This window comes from Festucalex cinctus, chromosome 12 (genome assembly GCF_051991245.1).
Source record: "Festucalex cinctus isolate MCC-2025b chromosome 12, RoL_Fcin_1.0, whole genome shotgun sequence".
In the NCBI taxonomy this organism is placed as follows: Eukaryota; Metazoa; Chordata; class Actinopteri; order Syngnathiformes; family Syngnathidae; genus Festucalex; species Festucalex cinctus.
Window position 1 is genome coordinate 18866244 of NC_135422.1, and position 14883 is coordinate 18881126.

The following is a 14883-nucleotide window of genomic DNA, read 5'->3' on the forward strand; positions in this document are numbered from 1 at the left end:
ATCTCTCCAAAAAGGAAGACACAAAGCCAATGTCAAAGAATGTTAAACATATTTCAGTTTATTTATTTAAACAGTCTTGGAGTACAGTTTAAAAGCACTCAAAAAAAAAAAGTACAGTATTATTATTCCCTTCCCAAATTCTTTTATGGTGGTCGAACAGCCATGAGTGACGGAAAAAAAATATAATAAGATGGCTAAGCAGCGTAACAGGCGGATGTTAATCTGCATCAATTTTAAACAAAACAGGAATACTCAAACGTTATCTAACAAATACTGTATATACACTGTAATATGACAGTTAAGTGTCCAAGAGATGAGATTTGAAACTTGAAACTTTTTACAACAATGGTTAATAATTTATAACAACAACATGACAATAAATGGAATTAACGATTGATAGCCGAGATGGGAATTTCCTCCATTTTGAGACCTTTGCACTCGATTTGACAATCTCTGTGCTCCCAATACTAAGTGCAGAAGTAGCTCTTGCCTTGCCAAAAAAGTGAACCTGCCTTTATTGCTAACAGCTGCTTCAGGTTATAATGCCAACTTTATTGTCAAGTGAATCTCACAAGCATTCCTAAATAAAGGGCAGCGGTGCGATTGCTTGGCTTTGGTGGCACACACGACTTTCAACCGTGCTCAAAATGAAAAGTGAAAGTATCCCTTACAAAAAATGAGTTGCCACCACAGTCGTCCTCACCACAAGCTCTTGAGGTAAGGCGGCATGGCTTTACAGGAAATGAGACGTTTATCATAAAAGACAGACGGACGCTTGCAGGCGCACGCATGCCTCCGGCTTTTTGCTGTCTGCCTGTTCAGTGTGAATCATTTCACATTTTTATTATCGTACTGCTGAACAATCCCTGCAGTTATTAAAAGCTAGAAGAAGAAAAAATTCCCTGACACATGTTTGCACATGTGCAACGGCGTATTAGGGCCACATATAAATATATATATTCTTTTAAAGGTCGGGGCAATACTCAAAGAAAAAAAACTTGCAAATTTGTCACTTTCTAAAAAACGTAAAGTTGTGAGTTTAGAAAGTGGCAAATTTGAATTTTGCGAGAAAAAAAACCTCGTAAATTTGCAAGAAAGAAAACTCATAAATTTGCCACTTTAGAAAGTTTTTTTTTTTTCCTTGCGATTTTCTAAAGTGGAGAAATTAGAAGTTAGAAGTCTTTTATAAAGTGGCAAATTTACGAGAAAAAAACTAATAAATTTGCGAGATAGAAAACTCAATGTCGCAAATTTGAGAAAAAAAAACTCGCAAATTTGCCACTTTCTGAACTCACAAATTTGCCACTTTAGAAAGTGGCAAATTTGCGAGTTTTTTTTCCCTCGCAAATGTGCCATTTTATAACTTTATGACAAGACTTTAGAAAGTGGCAAATTTGCGATTTTTTTCCTTGCAAATTTGCCACTTTATAACTTTATGACAAGACTTTATAAAGTGGCAAATTTATGAGTTTTGTATCTCGCAAATTTATGAGTTTTTTTTTTTTCCTTGTGATTTTCTAAAGTGGAGAAATTGCGATAGAAGTCTTTTATAAAGTGGCAAATTTACGAGAAAAAAACTAATAAATTTGCGAGATAGAAAACTCAATGTCGCAAATTTGAGAAAAAAAAACTCGCAAATTTGCCACTTTCTGAACTCACAAATTTACCACTTTAGAAAGTGGCAAATTTGCGAGTTTTTTTTCTCGAGAAAAGTTTTTTTTCTTGTGACTTTCTAAAGTGGAGAATTTGCAATAGAAATCTCTTATAAAGTGGCAAATTTATGAGAAAAAAAACTAATAGATTTGCGAGATAGAAAACTCCAAGTGACAAATTTTCGAGAAAAAGAAAAATCGCAAATTTGCCACTTTCTAAACTCACAAATTTGCCACTTTAAAAAGTGGCAAATTTGCGAAAGAACTCTCTTATAAAGTGGCAAATTTGAGAGAAAAAAACTAATAAATTTGCAAGATAGAAAACTCATAAATTTTCCACTTTATAAAGTCTTGTCATATTGCATATCGCAAATTTGCGAGTTTTTTTTTTCCTTGCAAATGTGCCACTTTATAACTTTATGGCAAGACTTTATAAAGTGGCAAATTTATGAGTTTTCTATCTCACAAATTTCTGAGTTTTTTTTTTAAACTCAAATTTGCGAGATAAAAACTCAAAGTGGCAAATTTGCGAGAAAAAAACTTGCAAATTGCGAGATAGAAAGTGGCAGATTTGCGACTTTCTAAAGTGGCAAATTTGCAAGATAGAAATCTCATAAATTTGCCACTTTATAAACCCATTTTGGATGTGTACGGTTGGCGGGTCAGATGAAATGGCTGCTGGAAAGTTAAGAAAAATTGTGGCCCAGATAACTGATTGACTAATGGAGATGGAATTTGGTGGACATGTCTATCATGACAGGACGCAGGAAAAAGTCTGAAGGACCTATGTGTTCAATTCAACAGGATGTCGGCCATTTTGGATGTAAATTGGTTGTTGGGTTGGTTGAAATGCCTGCTGGAAAGTTTGAAAAAAAAAGTAGCCCCCAACACTCGTTTGACATAACAGAATGCAAGAAAAGTCTGAGGGACTTGATGCCTGAAATTGAAGCGGAATTCAGTCATGTCAGCCACACCCATTTAATATTTCATTGATGATTCAACTCATTGTCCGATTAATGTTTGACAGTCTCCCACGTAAAACCCGATAAATCCCCTTCACCTTCTGACTCTGACTACAGTTCTGCCTTGGCGTGTTTGTTTGCCTAGCCCCGTGGCTGTTGGGGATTCCACTATCAAGAAAAACTGACATGAGAGTTCCCCCGTCCTGCTATCTGCAAGTTGTAGATTATTAATTAACCATTCCAGATTAAATCGATGATTATCAATCTTCCTCCACTTGAGCAAACCTTTCAAGAATCAATCACAGCTGCAGAAAAATGACACATAAACAACAAAAAAAGCGTGAAGTAAAGATGACAAATTTTCAAAAATCCCCCAGACAGACATGTCTTCACAAGAGTCCACTTCCTGTTTGCATCCGGTTGCAACAGGAAATCAAAACGTGTTTCAGTTCAGCATAATCGAAAGCAACCTCTATAAAAAACGTTCAAGACAAATCCACAACATTTCATAACGTGATAAGACATATCCAAAAATATATATATATTATTTATATTTTCCAATTTTTTAAATTGATTTTGTTTCATTTTTCAGTTTGAAAATATTATTTACTGGTACTATTTTAATTAAAATTAAACAATTTCTTGCACAATAGTTTATGACGCCACAGTTTCAGGTTACTTTAACTTTAATTACAATTTCTTTTATTTCCAAACAAATTATTATTTTTTTTATTATTATAAATCATTTTCAAAATGAAAATTTTAACATTGCCCTTACATAAACATTTTATGGCCATGTATTAGTTTTAAATGATTTTTTTTTGTATTTAAAATGTTTTAAAATTGATTTTGTTTTGTTTTTTTCAGTTTGAAAATACTTTATTATTTACTATTTTAATTAAAAAATATATTTAAAAAAATTAACTTTTATTTTTATTTTTTAAATATTTACAAATTAAAATTGAAACCTTGGCCAGACAGGTTGAAATATTGATTCAAATCTAAACATACTCATTATTTTTATAATTATACATTGTTTTAAAATGTTTACAAATTAGAATTAAAACAAAAAATATTCAATTTGACGTATGTACGAAAGGATTCATGTCCACACTTTAAATTGTAATTATTATTTTATTTTTTTTATTTAAAAAAAAATGAAACCATTTTATTTTGATTTTTTAAATATTTAAAAGTTAAAATTGAAAACTTGGCCAGACAAGGTTAAACAAATTCTTTATTTTATTTTTTTATTAATATAAATCATTTTCAAAATGAAAATTTAAACATTGCCTGTGCATAAACATTTTATGGCCATGTATGAGTTTTAAATTATTATTTTTTAATTTAAAATATTTTTCTGTTATAACATTTGCATGTTTTAAAATGTTTACAAATTAGAATTAAACTAATATATTCAATTTGATGTGTATGTAGGAAAGGATGCATGCCCACACATAAAATTGTTAGTTATTAATTGTTAGTTAGTAATTGTTGTTAAATTTAATTTTTAATTTTTAAATATTTAAAAAATTAAATAAAAAAATATATTAAAATTGAAAACCTGGACAGACAAGTTGAAATATTGATTTAAATCTAAACATACTCATTTGTTTCAATTTTTCAAAACGTAAAGTATTATTTTTATCTTTAAAATTAAGAAAGTTAAAACTAAAAACTAAAATTATCAATTTTATGCTGACCCCCTGGAACATATTTCTATTTAAATTCATTTCCTGAAAAAAAAATGTGTGAGAAGTTGCAACCAAGTGTGAGACTCCAAACATGAATGTGAGAACGAAGACAGATGTGAAAGTGAAAGTCAAGTTTCGCGGTGCACAAAACGCAGAAAAACGTCCGTCACAGAAAACTGTTGAGTATAAAAATCTTTCTTGAAACACTAAAATGGATTTTCCACACTAAAAAACAAACAAAAAACATTTGGCTCAAGAGAAGATGAAAAGATCCAAGAATCCCCCAAAACAGATGTTGACCCACTTTTGAGTTGCACATGAACGCTTGGTTGGCTGTGACCACGCCCACATCTGGATTTATTTATTTATTTATTTATTTATTTATTTTATTTTTTCATTTTTAAACCAAAAAAAAATGGTGTAATTTTTTCTTGTGTTTTTTTTGTGTCAGTTGAAAAATGTTCACCATTTTTTTGTTGTTAAAAAATAACAAAAAAAACAAAAAACAAAACAAAAAAAAACAAAACGGACATACTTCCATGAGGGTTTACTTCCTGCGGCGGATGAAGACTCCGAACTATTGGCCGGGTAAGACGAAGGTGAAGCAGAAGAAGGAGACGTGGGACAGGCAGTCGGTGCGAGTCGCCGCCTCCATGTTGCGGAACAGCCAGCGGCTCCGATTATTGTCGTCGTCGTGATGATGCTGGCTTGTTGCCGCGGCGACGGTGGTCTTCCTCAGCTGGTTGAGCGTGCGCAGGATACGCTGATGCTCGCGCCCGCGCAGCACGCCGCGGAACGCCAGCACGGCCGCCAGGTGCCTCGAGCTGCGCGTGACACAAAAAAAACTACATGGATGGTATCAGACAAGTTCCTAATTTCTACATTTTTTGGCCGATTCAAACCGCTACAACTTTGAACTATTATCCCTACTGCAACTTTTTTTCTTCAAAATTTCAAAGCAAAAATGATGATTTGTGTTGTTCTCCTCTTATTTCTTATTTTTTTCCTTATCTCCAACTTTAAACAGTTTCAAGATAAAAGCCAAAATTATTTTGTTATTTTTCTCCACTTATTTCCATATTTTTTGACTGATTCAAATGGTTCAAAACTTTAAATTGTTCAATTTATTCCTACTACATTTTTTTCAAAATAAAAGCTAAATATTATTTGTTTTCTCCTCTTATTTTCAAATTTTTTGAGTCATTCAAACCATTCCAACTTTAAACGATTCCGCTTATCCTTACTGTATTTTTTTTTCAAAATTTCAAATTAAAATCCCAAATTATGATTTTTGTGTGTTTCTCCTCTTATGTTTTATTTTTTCCTTATCTCCAACTTGAAACGGTTCAGCTGATCCCCATTGCAATGTTTTTCAAAATTTCAGAATAAAAGCCAAAATTATTATTTTGTTATTTTTCTCCACTTATTTACATATTTTTTGACTGATTCAAACGGTTCAAAACTTTAAATTGTTCAATTTATCCCTACGATAATTTTTTTTCAAAATAAAAGCCCTAAAAAGTATTTGTTTTTCTCCTCTTAATTTCATATTTTTTGACCAATTCAAACCATTCCAGCTCTAATCATTCTACTTATCCCTACTGTATTTTTTTTTTCAAAATTTCAAAATAAAAGCCAAATTATAATTTTTGTTTTTCTCTTCTTATTTCTCATTTTTCCCCTTATCTACAACATGAAACAGTTCAGCTGATCCCCATTGCAATGTTTTTAAAAATTTCAAAATAAAAGCCAAATTATTATTTTGTTATTTTTCTCCACTTATTTATATATCTTGACAGATTCAAATGGTTCAAATTTTAAATTGTTCAATTATATCCCTACTACTACAATTATTTTTTTCAAAATAAAAGCCAAAAATATTTTATTTTTCTCCAATTAGTTCCATATTTTTTCACTGATTCAAATGGTTCAAAACATTAAATTGTTCAATTTATCCCTGCTACATTTTTTTCAAAATAAAAGCTAAACATGATTTGTTTCTCCTCTTATTTTCAAATTTTTTGACTTATTCAAACCATTTCAACTTTAAACAATTCCACTTATCCCTGCTGCTATTTTTTCCCCAAAATTTCAAAATAAAAGCCCTAAATTAGGATTTTTTTGTTTTGTTTTGTTGTCCCTCTCTAATTTCTTTTTTTTTTTTTTACCAATTGAAACACGTTCAGCTCATTCAATATCATTCCACAATTTTTCATTCACACTCTCAGCCTTCACCCGCAATTTATCCAGCAATTGCATTCGATAGTTGTTGTTCTTTCTTATTTGAACTTAATTGTCATTTCATTGTTACGTGACACTCAATGAAAGAAAAAACCCCCGAAAAGACTTGATAGATGCCGCTAATTGGCTCTAATTACAGGCCTTCATTGTTTATTGATTGATTTTTTTTTTGTGCTCCGTCATGAATGAAATATTTGGTGTGCTTTCTAACAAGCGATTCTTTCTTGTCGTAACGAGCTGCTGCCTAATGAGTTCGTTTGAGGTGAACACAAAGCCTCAGCTGATTGGTTGCTTCACAATGACCCTGGATGCTGTTCCTAATCAAGTGGCAACACCAACTTGACACAACCGCGGTTTAAAATTTGTGTCACCCTGGGCGTGTCGACGTTTCACCTTCAGCTACTTCCTTCTTGTCGTTAGACAACACGGTCAATCACACGCTCGCAAAAAGAAGAAGCTTTTCATTTGAAGTTCAAACCGCAAGAACGCGGGATGTGTCTCATGTCTTCATTATTTGGGCCTTTTTGTCTTGGCTCTCCCCAAACGAGCGCCACTTTCTTTATTAGATTGGATTCTTTTTGCTTTCCGTTTGATGTATTTCTCCATAAAAGACAAGTTTGTTATCTTATTTTTCATTTTATTTTGACCATAAAAGACAATTATTTAAGTTTAAATACAATTTCCTTAATTTCGTGTCTATTTTATTTCATTTTACCATAAAAGGTTTATTTTGTGTTTTATTTAACCAAAAGACAATTTCATTATTTTAAAAAGTAGCTTGTATGATACAATTTTCATGTATTTTTTTTTAAACAAAATGTAAATTTTTCCTTATTTGACTTTATTTCCTTTTTTATATTAAAGTAAATTCCACTGGTTGACCATGTTTATTTTTATTTGAATAAAAATAGACAATTTTCCTAGTAATTTTGTCTTATTCTATTTTATTGAGTTTTTATTTTTATTTTATTGAATTACTTGAGTATGATTTTATTTTTTACCATAAAAGACATTTATTTAGTTTAAATACAATTTCCTTAATTTCATGTTTATTTGATTTTACCATAAAAGGTTTAGTTGTGTTTTATCTCACCAAAACACAATTTCCTTATTTTAAAAAGTAGCTTGTATGATACAATTACATTTTTTAAAAACAAAATGTGCATTTTTCCTTATTTTACTTTATTTCCTTTTTTTTATATTAAAGTCAATTCCATTGGCTTACCATGTTTATTTTAATTTTAATAAAAATATGCAAAAGACAATTTTCTAGTAATTTTGGTCTTAATCTACTTTATTTTTATTATATTTATTTTCTTTACTTTATTGAATAAGTTGTGTGTCATTTTCAACATTAAAGACAATTCTTCTTCCTACTCCTTGAACACGTAAATTATGGAATTTATTGTTGACAAATTTTCCTTTCTTCCTTTAAATTTTTGTTTTATTTGAACTTTTTTTTGTTATACTTGTAATGTGTTTGTTTATATGTTCAAAACTAAAAAAACAATAAACCAAACAATTCCCTTATTTTATTTTTTATTTCTAACACGACACAATTTCCTTGTTTTACCATGAAAAACAAATGTCATCCTTTCATTTTGTTTCGTTTCATTTTATTTTGCAATAACGCAATTTTCTTTTTTATTTTGGTTTATTATATTTCATTTTGGTTCAGATATGGTGCTCATTTTCCTTTTTAAAAATGAAAAATGTGTTTTATTTCAATGAAATAAGGAATAAAACTTTTTTTTTAAGTTTAACAATACATTTTGCTTAAATTAAATACCATATTTTGTTTCATTTTATTAAAAAAAAGTGTCATTTTTAATTTTACTTAACATTACAATACAATTTATCAATACAATTTCCTCATTTATTTTTCATTAATTCTATTTCATTTGACCATCAAAGATTTTTTTCTTATTTTATTTGATCCGAAATGTTTGACGATGATGACGATGATGATGGAGCGCGTACCTGAAGTCCGGGTATTGGTCCAGTAGAGGCTGCAGGTGGTCTTTGATGTCGCCTTTGTTCTTCTGGCCCACGATGTCGCTCAGGCGATCTCCGACGGGGTCCAGCCAGTCCTCCCGCGAGCCCTGAAACGCAACATTGAAAAACTGGCTTGGCGCTTTTTATGAAAACCGACGACGGCTTCTTCCGATCACCTTCCCCCACCTAAAATTGTCGTTTGTTTTTTTACAAAAACCGTATGGTTTGCCGAAGATTCGAAATTGCCATTGATGTTTACAAAAACATGAGGTTTTGTAAACATTAAGTTTGACTTTAAGTTTTCTTTGGTTATGAAAATGACCATAATTTTTTTTTTTTTGTTACCATGCGATGGAAGACGTCGGCAAGCTTGGAGCACTGCGCTCGCATCTTGCCGGCCGCCTTGTGGTGTTTGCGGTTCTTGCACGAGTAGTTGTTCTTCATCAGCTGGCCCACGTACTCCTTCAGCACGTGGTAGTGCGCCACGCTCGCCACTTCCTGCCGCCAAAAAAAACATCAATTCGGCCAAGCGTGATGACGAGATATTCGGGATTGAATGTGCTCGTACCTGGCGGTGCGGCGGCCGCATGGCCTCGCAGTGCTGCGCCAGGAGCTCGGCGCGAGCGTAGAGGCCGTTGAAGTCGTCATCGTTCGTCAGCCACTTCCTCGTCATCATCCGACGCAAGTACGGCTGGGCCGACAGCAAATAAATAAATAAAATAATTACAGAAACGCGGCTAAATTATGACTCGATCTTATTTCAGGTACTTTTTATTGTCCACACTTTATCCATGCCTTCCTGGGAATATATTGTCTAATTCCACATTACTTACAATTTTGCACAATTTAACATGAAATATCAACCATTTTTCCCCATTCATTTTCATTGGGACACTTTGAAATTGAAATCCTTCAATATGATTTCACAAGACTTCAACGATGGCAGCAAGTTCTGCTTTGGATCAGTGGGTAGTGCGGCAGTGCATTGTCCAGTAAACAGGAGGCGATGGTTTGAATCCCACCCTAGACTGATTGCAGTTCAAGTTTTCTTTTTTTTTCATTTATCATTCATCTACAATTAAAAATTAGTCATTTTCACGTAATTTATCTTTCAATTTACTTTACACTGCGATTGGCTGGCGACCAGTTCAGGGTGTACCCCGCCTACTGCCAATAGCCAGCTGAGATAGGCTCCAACACCCCCCGCGACCCTTGTGAGGAGTAAGTGGTTCAGAAAATGGATTTATTTTATAAGCATTTCACAAGCATTCCACAAGCATTCAGCTTTTTTTTTTTTTTTAAGCATTAAGCTTACAGCATTCCCACACAATTTTTCCAGTAATTGCACTTTGTCTAGTTAAAAAGATTGTTAGGTTTGTGGAAGACTACATTGTCTTTGATTCACAATTTTTTTTTAGCATTAAGCTTTCAGCATTCCGGCGCAATTTCTCCACAAATTGCACTTTGTCTAGTTAAAACTATTGTTAGGTTCATGGAAGACTAAATTGTCTTTGATTCACTTTTTTTTTTTTTTTTTTTTTTTTTTTAGCGTTAAGCTTTCAGCATTCCCACGCAATTTCTCCAGTAATTGCACTTAGCCTAGTTAAAACTATTGCTAGGTTGATGGAAGACTAAATTGTCTTTGATTCACAATTTTTTTTAGCATTAAGCTTTCAGCATTCCCACGCAATTTCTATAGAAATTGCACTTTGTCCAGTTAAAACTATTATTCGGTTCATGGAAGACTACATTGTCTTTGATTCACAATTTTTTTTAAATTTATTTATTTATTTATTTTTAGCGTTAAGCTTTCAGCATTCCGATGCAATTTCTCCAGTAATTGCACTTTGTCTAGTTAAAACTATTGTTAGGTTTGTGGAAGATTAAATTGTCTTTGATTCACTTTTTTTTTTTTTTTTTTTTTTTTTTTTTTTAGCGTTAAGCTTTCAGCATTCCGACGCAATTTCTCCAGTAATTGCACTTTGTCTAGTTAAAACTATTGTTAGGTTTGTGGAAGATTAAATTGTCTTTGATTCACAAAATGTTCACATAAAGACTCAACTGTATTTGCTGCAGAAGACTGTAAATTGTGTTTATGACGACTTAAAGGCTCCCAACCAATAGGTGAGTTTTTTCCCCGAGTGTAATCACATGCCTGCTATGTCAATATTATGAACATGTGATTTATGAGTCGAGGTGCGAGGGAGGAGAAAGGGGAAGACATATGTTGTGAAATTGTCATCACAGGATTTCACCAATATTTTTCTTTCATTGCACTTCCACTTTTTTTCCACTTCAACTACTTCCTCTTGTGACACGTCGGTTCTGCTTTTTAATCTTCTTCTAAACAAACGCTTCACTCCCTCCCTCCTCGTTACGCCACTTGAAATCAAACGTGCAGCAATACAAGCCAAGCTCAAGTGGGATTTCCCAAGCAAAATAAAAGTAAAAGCCTTCGCTATCACTCTCATATCACTGTACAACTCCCACGATCCATCAATCAATACATAAAGAGACATGGCACGTCCACCTGATCCACCAAAAATGAATCAGTACTACTTTAGTTGTATTTCACTTTTTTTTAGTACAATTTCCCCATAATTAGACACACTGTTAAGCTTCAAACTGCGCATAATGTTACAGTGACATACAAAAATACTTTTTTCCACTAGAAAATTCCCACGGAAATTTTGAATGGGACTGCAGACTCTTGCAAGGTTGAAAGCCACATTTGATAAAGAGTTTGAAGTTGGAATGTTTGCAACCGACCATCTAGTGATCTGGTGATTACAGGTAGAACCCACAATTTTTTTTTATTTGGGCTTTTATGTCGAAATTTTGGAGGAAAAAAAAAATTGTGGAAGGGATAAGATGAAAAGTTAAAGTTGAAATGATTTGAATGGGTAAAAAATCTTCATATATATATATGTAGAAAATAATATAAATAGTTATTGTAATAAAAATGTAAAAAAAACTATAGTACATTTAAAAAAAATAGTAAAAATTTAAAAAAAATATTTATTTATTATAAATATTTATTTTGAAAGTTTGAAAAAAATTTGACAAATGTGAAGCTGAACAGTTTAAAATTAGAACAGTTCAAATGGGTCAAAAATGTACAAATTAGAGGGGAAAAGAAAAAAAAAATTAATATTGCTTTTATTTAATTAATTTATTTAATTTATAAAAATTATGGAAGGGATAAGATAGTTAAAGTCGGTTGAAAATTGTGGAAATTGTAAAAATTAGAAGATTTTTTTTTTAAAAAGCTGTGGCTTCTATTTTGAAAATTAAAAAAAACAAAAACAATATAATGTGAGTCATTATGGTGGTACTTTGTAGTGCTAAGCATTTTTTTTTAGGTGAGTAGGGTCACTTTATCATTTTGATCAAATTAGATTTTTCATTTGATAGACTGATGTTTTTGTTTTAGCTTTTTATTTTAGAAAAGTGCTCTTGATTTTAATTTGAAAGTCTTTTGTAAGTGTCAACGTGAATGGCACATTGTGATTTTGGCTGCGAGTCCGAGCTCTAATATAGTCAAGACAATTTATTTATATTGTGTATTAGCTACGCAAGCTAACACAATAAACATTTCAAAGCAAAATAAAGTGTATAGGGGGGGGCAGCACACTTTATTTATTATTATTATTATTATTATTATTTATTATTATTGAGGACCCAAACCATTTAGTGATGAATAGACTAGTAGCACAATCAAGTCTACTGGGGATTATAACCAGGAAAAGCAATCAAGGCAAGAATAATGGATCAAATCAAATGCACCTTGACGTGGTCCTTGAATTGCTGCTGGAGGCCTTCCCGGAGGGTGAGCAGGAGCCACGTCACCTCCTGGCCCACAGCCTCCACCCCTCGTGGGCTGGCGTGCGCGTACGAGTCCTCCATGCGCCGCCTTAACACACACACATACACATGCACATGCACGTTCCTGTGTGCAGTTGACGAGTCAAACAAGTCTTGAAAAGGTGACTGAACAGACGGTGAGTGAGTTGCCTTCTCGCACACATTTGGACACATCCAAACATGTCGGCGAGCTCTAGAGATGTGTCAGGGAGTCAACGCAGAGCGCCCGGTTGACTAGCAACGGAATGGTGTGTTCAAGTCACGTGACTTACTGAAAGTCATAGAAGCAGTTGATGTAGGTGACTTGGTATTGGCTCCACAGCGGGTCGTCGGATCGCAGGTGCGAGCAGCGGCGACGGAACTCGGCGTGGAACCTGCAGACAAGCGACAGTCACGCTGCTGAATATCTTATGCGGTAATATGGTACTCAGTATCAGTTGGTACTTGAAAAGTGAATACTCGTACTGGTATCGGTCTTAAATAGCACTATCTGCTATTGAATATTCCTAATACTAATATTTAGTCGCTTTAGTGTGAAGGCCGTGTCCTCTAACTGGCAAAACTGGACTCTACTACGCAAAAGGATATCTCCTTGTTAATTACAATGTAATAGCAATGATAACAAAATAAACTTGAGTATATTGAAAATAAATGACAAAATGCCAACAAACCATTAACACCAATAAAACAAAAACTATTCATCCATCTCAAATAAATTAAAAAAATTATTTAAAAAAGATGAAAACAAACTAAAATCAAATTAATAATTGAGAAAATGCATAATAAATTTACAACAAAAAGCTACATTAATTACAAAAACTCAATTAATAATAATAATAATAATAATAATAATAATGATAATAATAATAAGCCAACTATCATTTATTTCAGGGATGAACAATAATAAATTAATTAAAAAAATAATTTAAAAAAAGGTGTATACAAACTAAAATCAAATTAATAATTGAGAAAATGAATAATACATTTACGAAAAAGAAAAATTAAGTGAACACAATTAAAGCAAATAATACTGTGCATAAAAAAGCTAGCTACATTGATTACAAGAACTCAAATAAAAATACTATTAATAATAATAATAATAATAATAATAATAAATGAGTTAAGTATCATTTATTTAGGTTAGGCATGGGCGATAATGAATTCATTAAAAAAATAATTTAAAAAAATGAAAAAAAACAACTAAAATCAAATTAATATTTGAGAAAATGCATTAATAAATTTACAAAAAAAGAAAAATAAGTGAACACAAACAAAACAAATATTGTATAAAACAAAAAGCTACATGAATTACAAAAATCAAATAATGATAATAATAATAATAATAAATAAAATTAGTTAAGTACCATTTATTTTAATATTGAGTATTGATATTGCCGATACACGGCCTTAATTTAAGTTATTGACAATTGCAAGAAACATTAATAAACAAACTATGTAAATTGCAAAAAATAAAATGTAATAAAAACTGAAATGAAGATGAAAAATTGTGATGACAAAACCATCATGTGAAGTATTTCAGCAGCGCAAGAGACTCAGACTTATCTTGTGTAATTTGAAACTTTCTAATTATTATTGAATGCTATGTTATATATAAATATATAAATAAAAGTGACTTAAACCCAAGGTCATGTTCTCTCCCTGTTGATACCTCCTGCAAGGCTTTCTGCAGTTGCATGAAAAAGCCACCCACTTCTTCTTCTGCTTTTGAAAGATTTGAATTTCTCATGTTTGCCAATAGTGAAGCATGTGCTTCCACTTTGACCTTGTAAACAGAATCAGCCTGCGTGTGGGGGAAAAAAAAAAAAAAAAAGTGAACCTCTTGGGGAACTCCTTCAGCTCTCCCAGGCAGGAATCCAGCACTTCCTCTTCCAGCTCGGAGTCCACGCGGCCTGCGTTCACAACGTTTCCTCTCACTTTCTGCAAAAAAAATGAACGTGTGCCTGAGTGAGTCTGCTGCTGCCCTCTGATGGCTGCGGAAGAGTACTGCAGCCACACCAGAAAACAATAAAAGGTTTTGTAATGTAATGTTTATTACTAGGGCAAGACTGATGGATTTTTTTTTTTAGATTGATGCCGATTCCGATATTCGGCATAATAAAATTCCGATAACTGATTAATCGGCCGATGAATTACTAAATATATAATTTAAAAAAATCTTCTTTTTTTTTTGCAGATATTGGCAGATTAAATCCTCTGGTTAATCATCGTGGGGCCTTACTTAATTAAGTTAGAACAATTTATCACGTTCAAATAAGAAAGTTATCCCGTTAAGCCAAAGAAAAAGCAAACACGTTGAGCGAGTGTGTTGTGTGTGTGAGTGTGAGCGACCGTGCAGATGTCCATGTGGAAGATAGAGGTGAGCAAGTGGTCGTCGTCGTCCATGTCGGGAGCTTTCCTCACGCTCCACATCTCCTCGTCCTCCAGCTGCACCAGGCGATCCAGAGTCGCTCTCAT

The 14883-nt window shown here is 32.6% G+C and overlaps 2 protein-coding genes across 5 annotated transcripts in view; both read right to left on the reverse strand.

Annotated features, from left to right (window-relative positions):
• The window catches only part of tnfaip2b (tumor necrosis factor, alpha-induced protein 2b), a 28564-nt gene extending 23581 nt beyond the window's left edge, over window positions 1-4983 (reverse strand). Inside the window, exon 1 of the mRNA XM_077539959.1 lies at window positions 4844-4983. The gene's annotated coding sequence lies outside the window, so the exon portion shown is untranslated. The remainder of the gene's footprint in view (window positions 1-4843) is intronic.
• Window positions 40-14883, reverse strand: part of exoc3l4 (exocyst complex component 3-like 4) — a 27110-nt gene continuing 12266 nt past the window's right edge. For all 4 annotated transcript variants that reach the window (XM_077539954.1, XM_077539953.1, XM_077539951.1 and 1 more), the window contains 8 exons: window positions 14758-14883; window positions 14246-14346; window positions 12681-12782; window positions 12331-12457; window positions 9113-9235; window positions 8890-9042; window positions 8530-8651; window positions 40-5132 (listed from right to left, as the gene is read on the reverse strand). The exon at window positions 14758-14883 is cut by the window's right edge and continues 6 nt beyond it. In XM_077539954.1, the coding sequence (XP_077396080.1) occupies window positions 4886-5132; window positions 8530-8651; window positions 8890-9042; window positions 9113-9235; window positions 12331-12457; window positions 12681-12782; window positions 14246-14346; window positions 14758-14883 (1101 nt within the window). In that variant the 3' untranslated portion in view covers window positions 40-4885. The remainder of the gene's footprint in view (window positions 5133-8529; window positions 8652-8889; window positions 9043-9112; window positions 9236-12330; window positions 12458-12680; window positions 12783-14245; window positions 14347-14757) is intronic.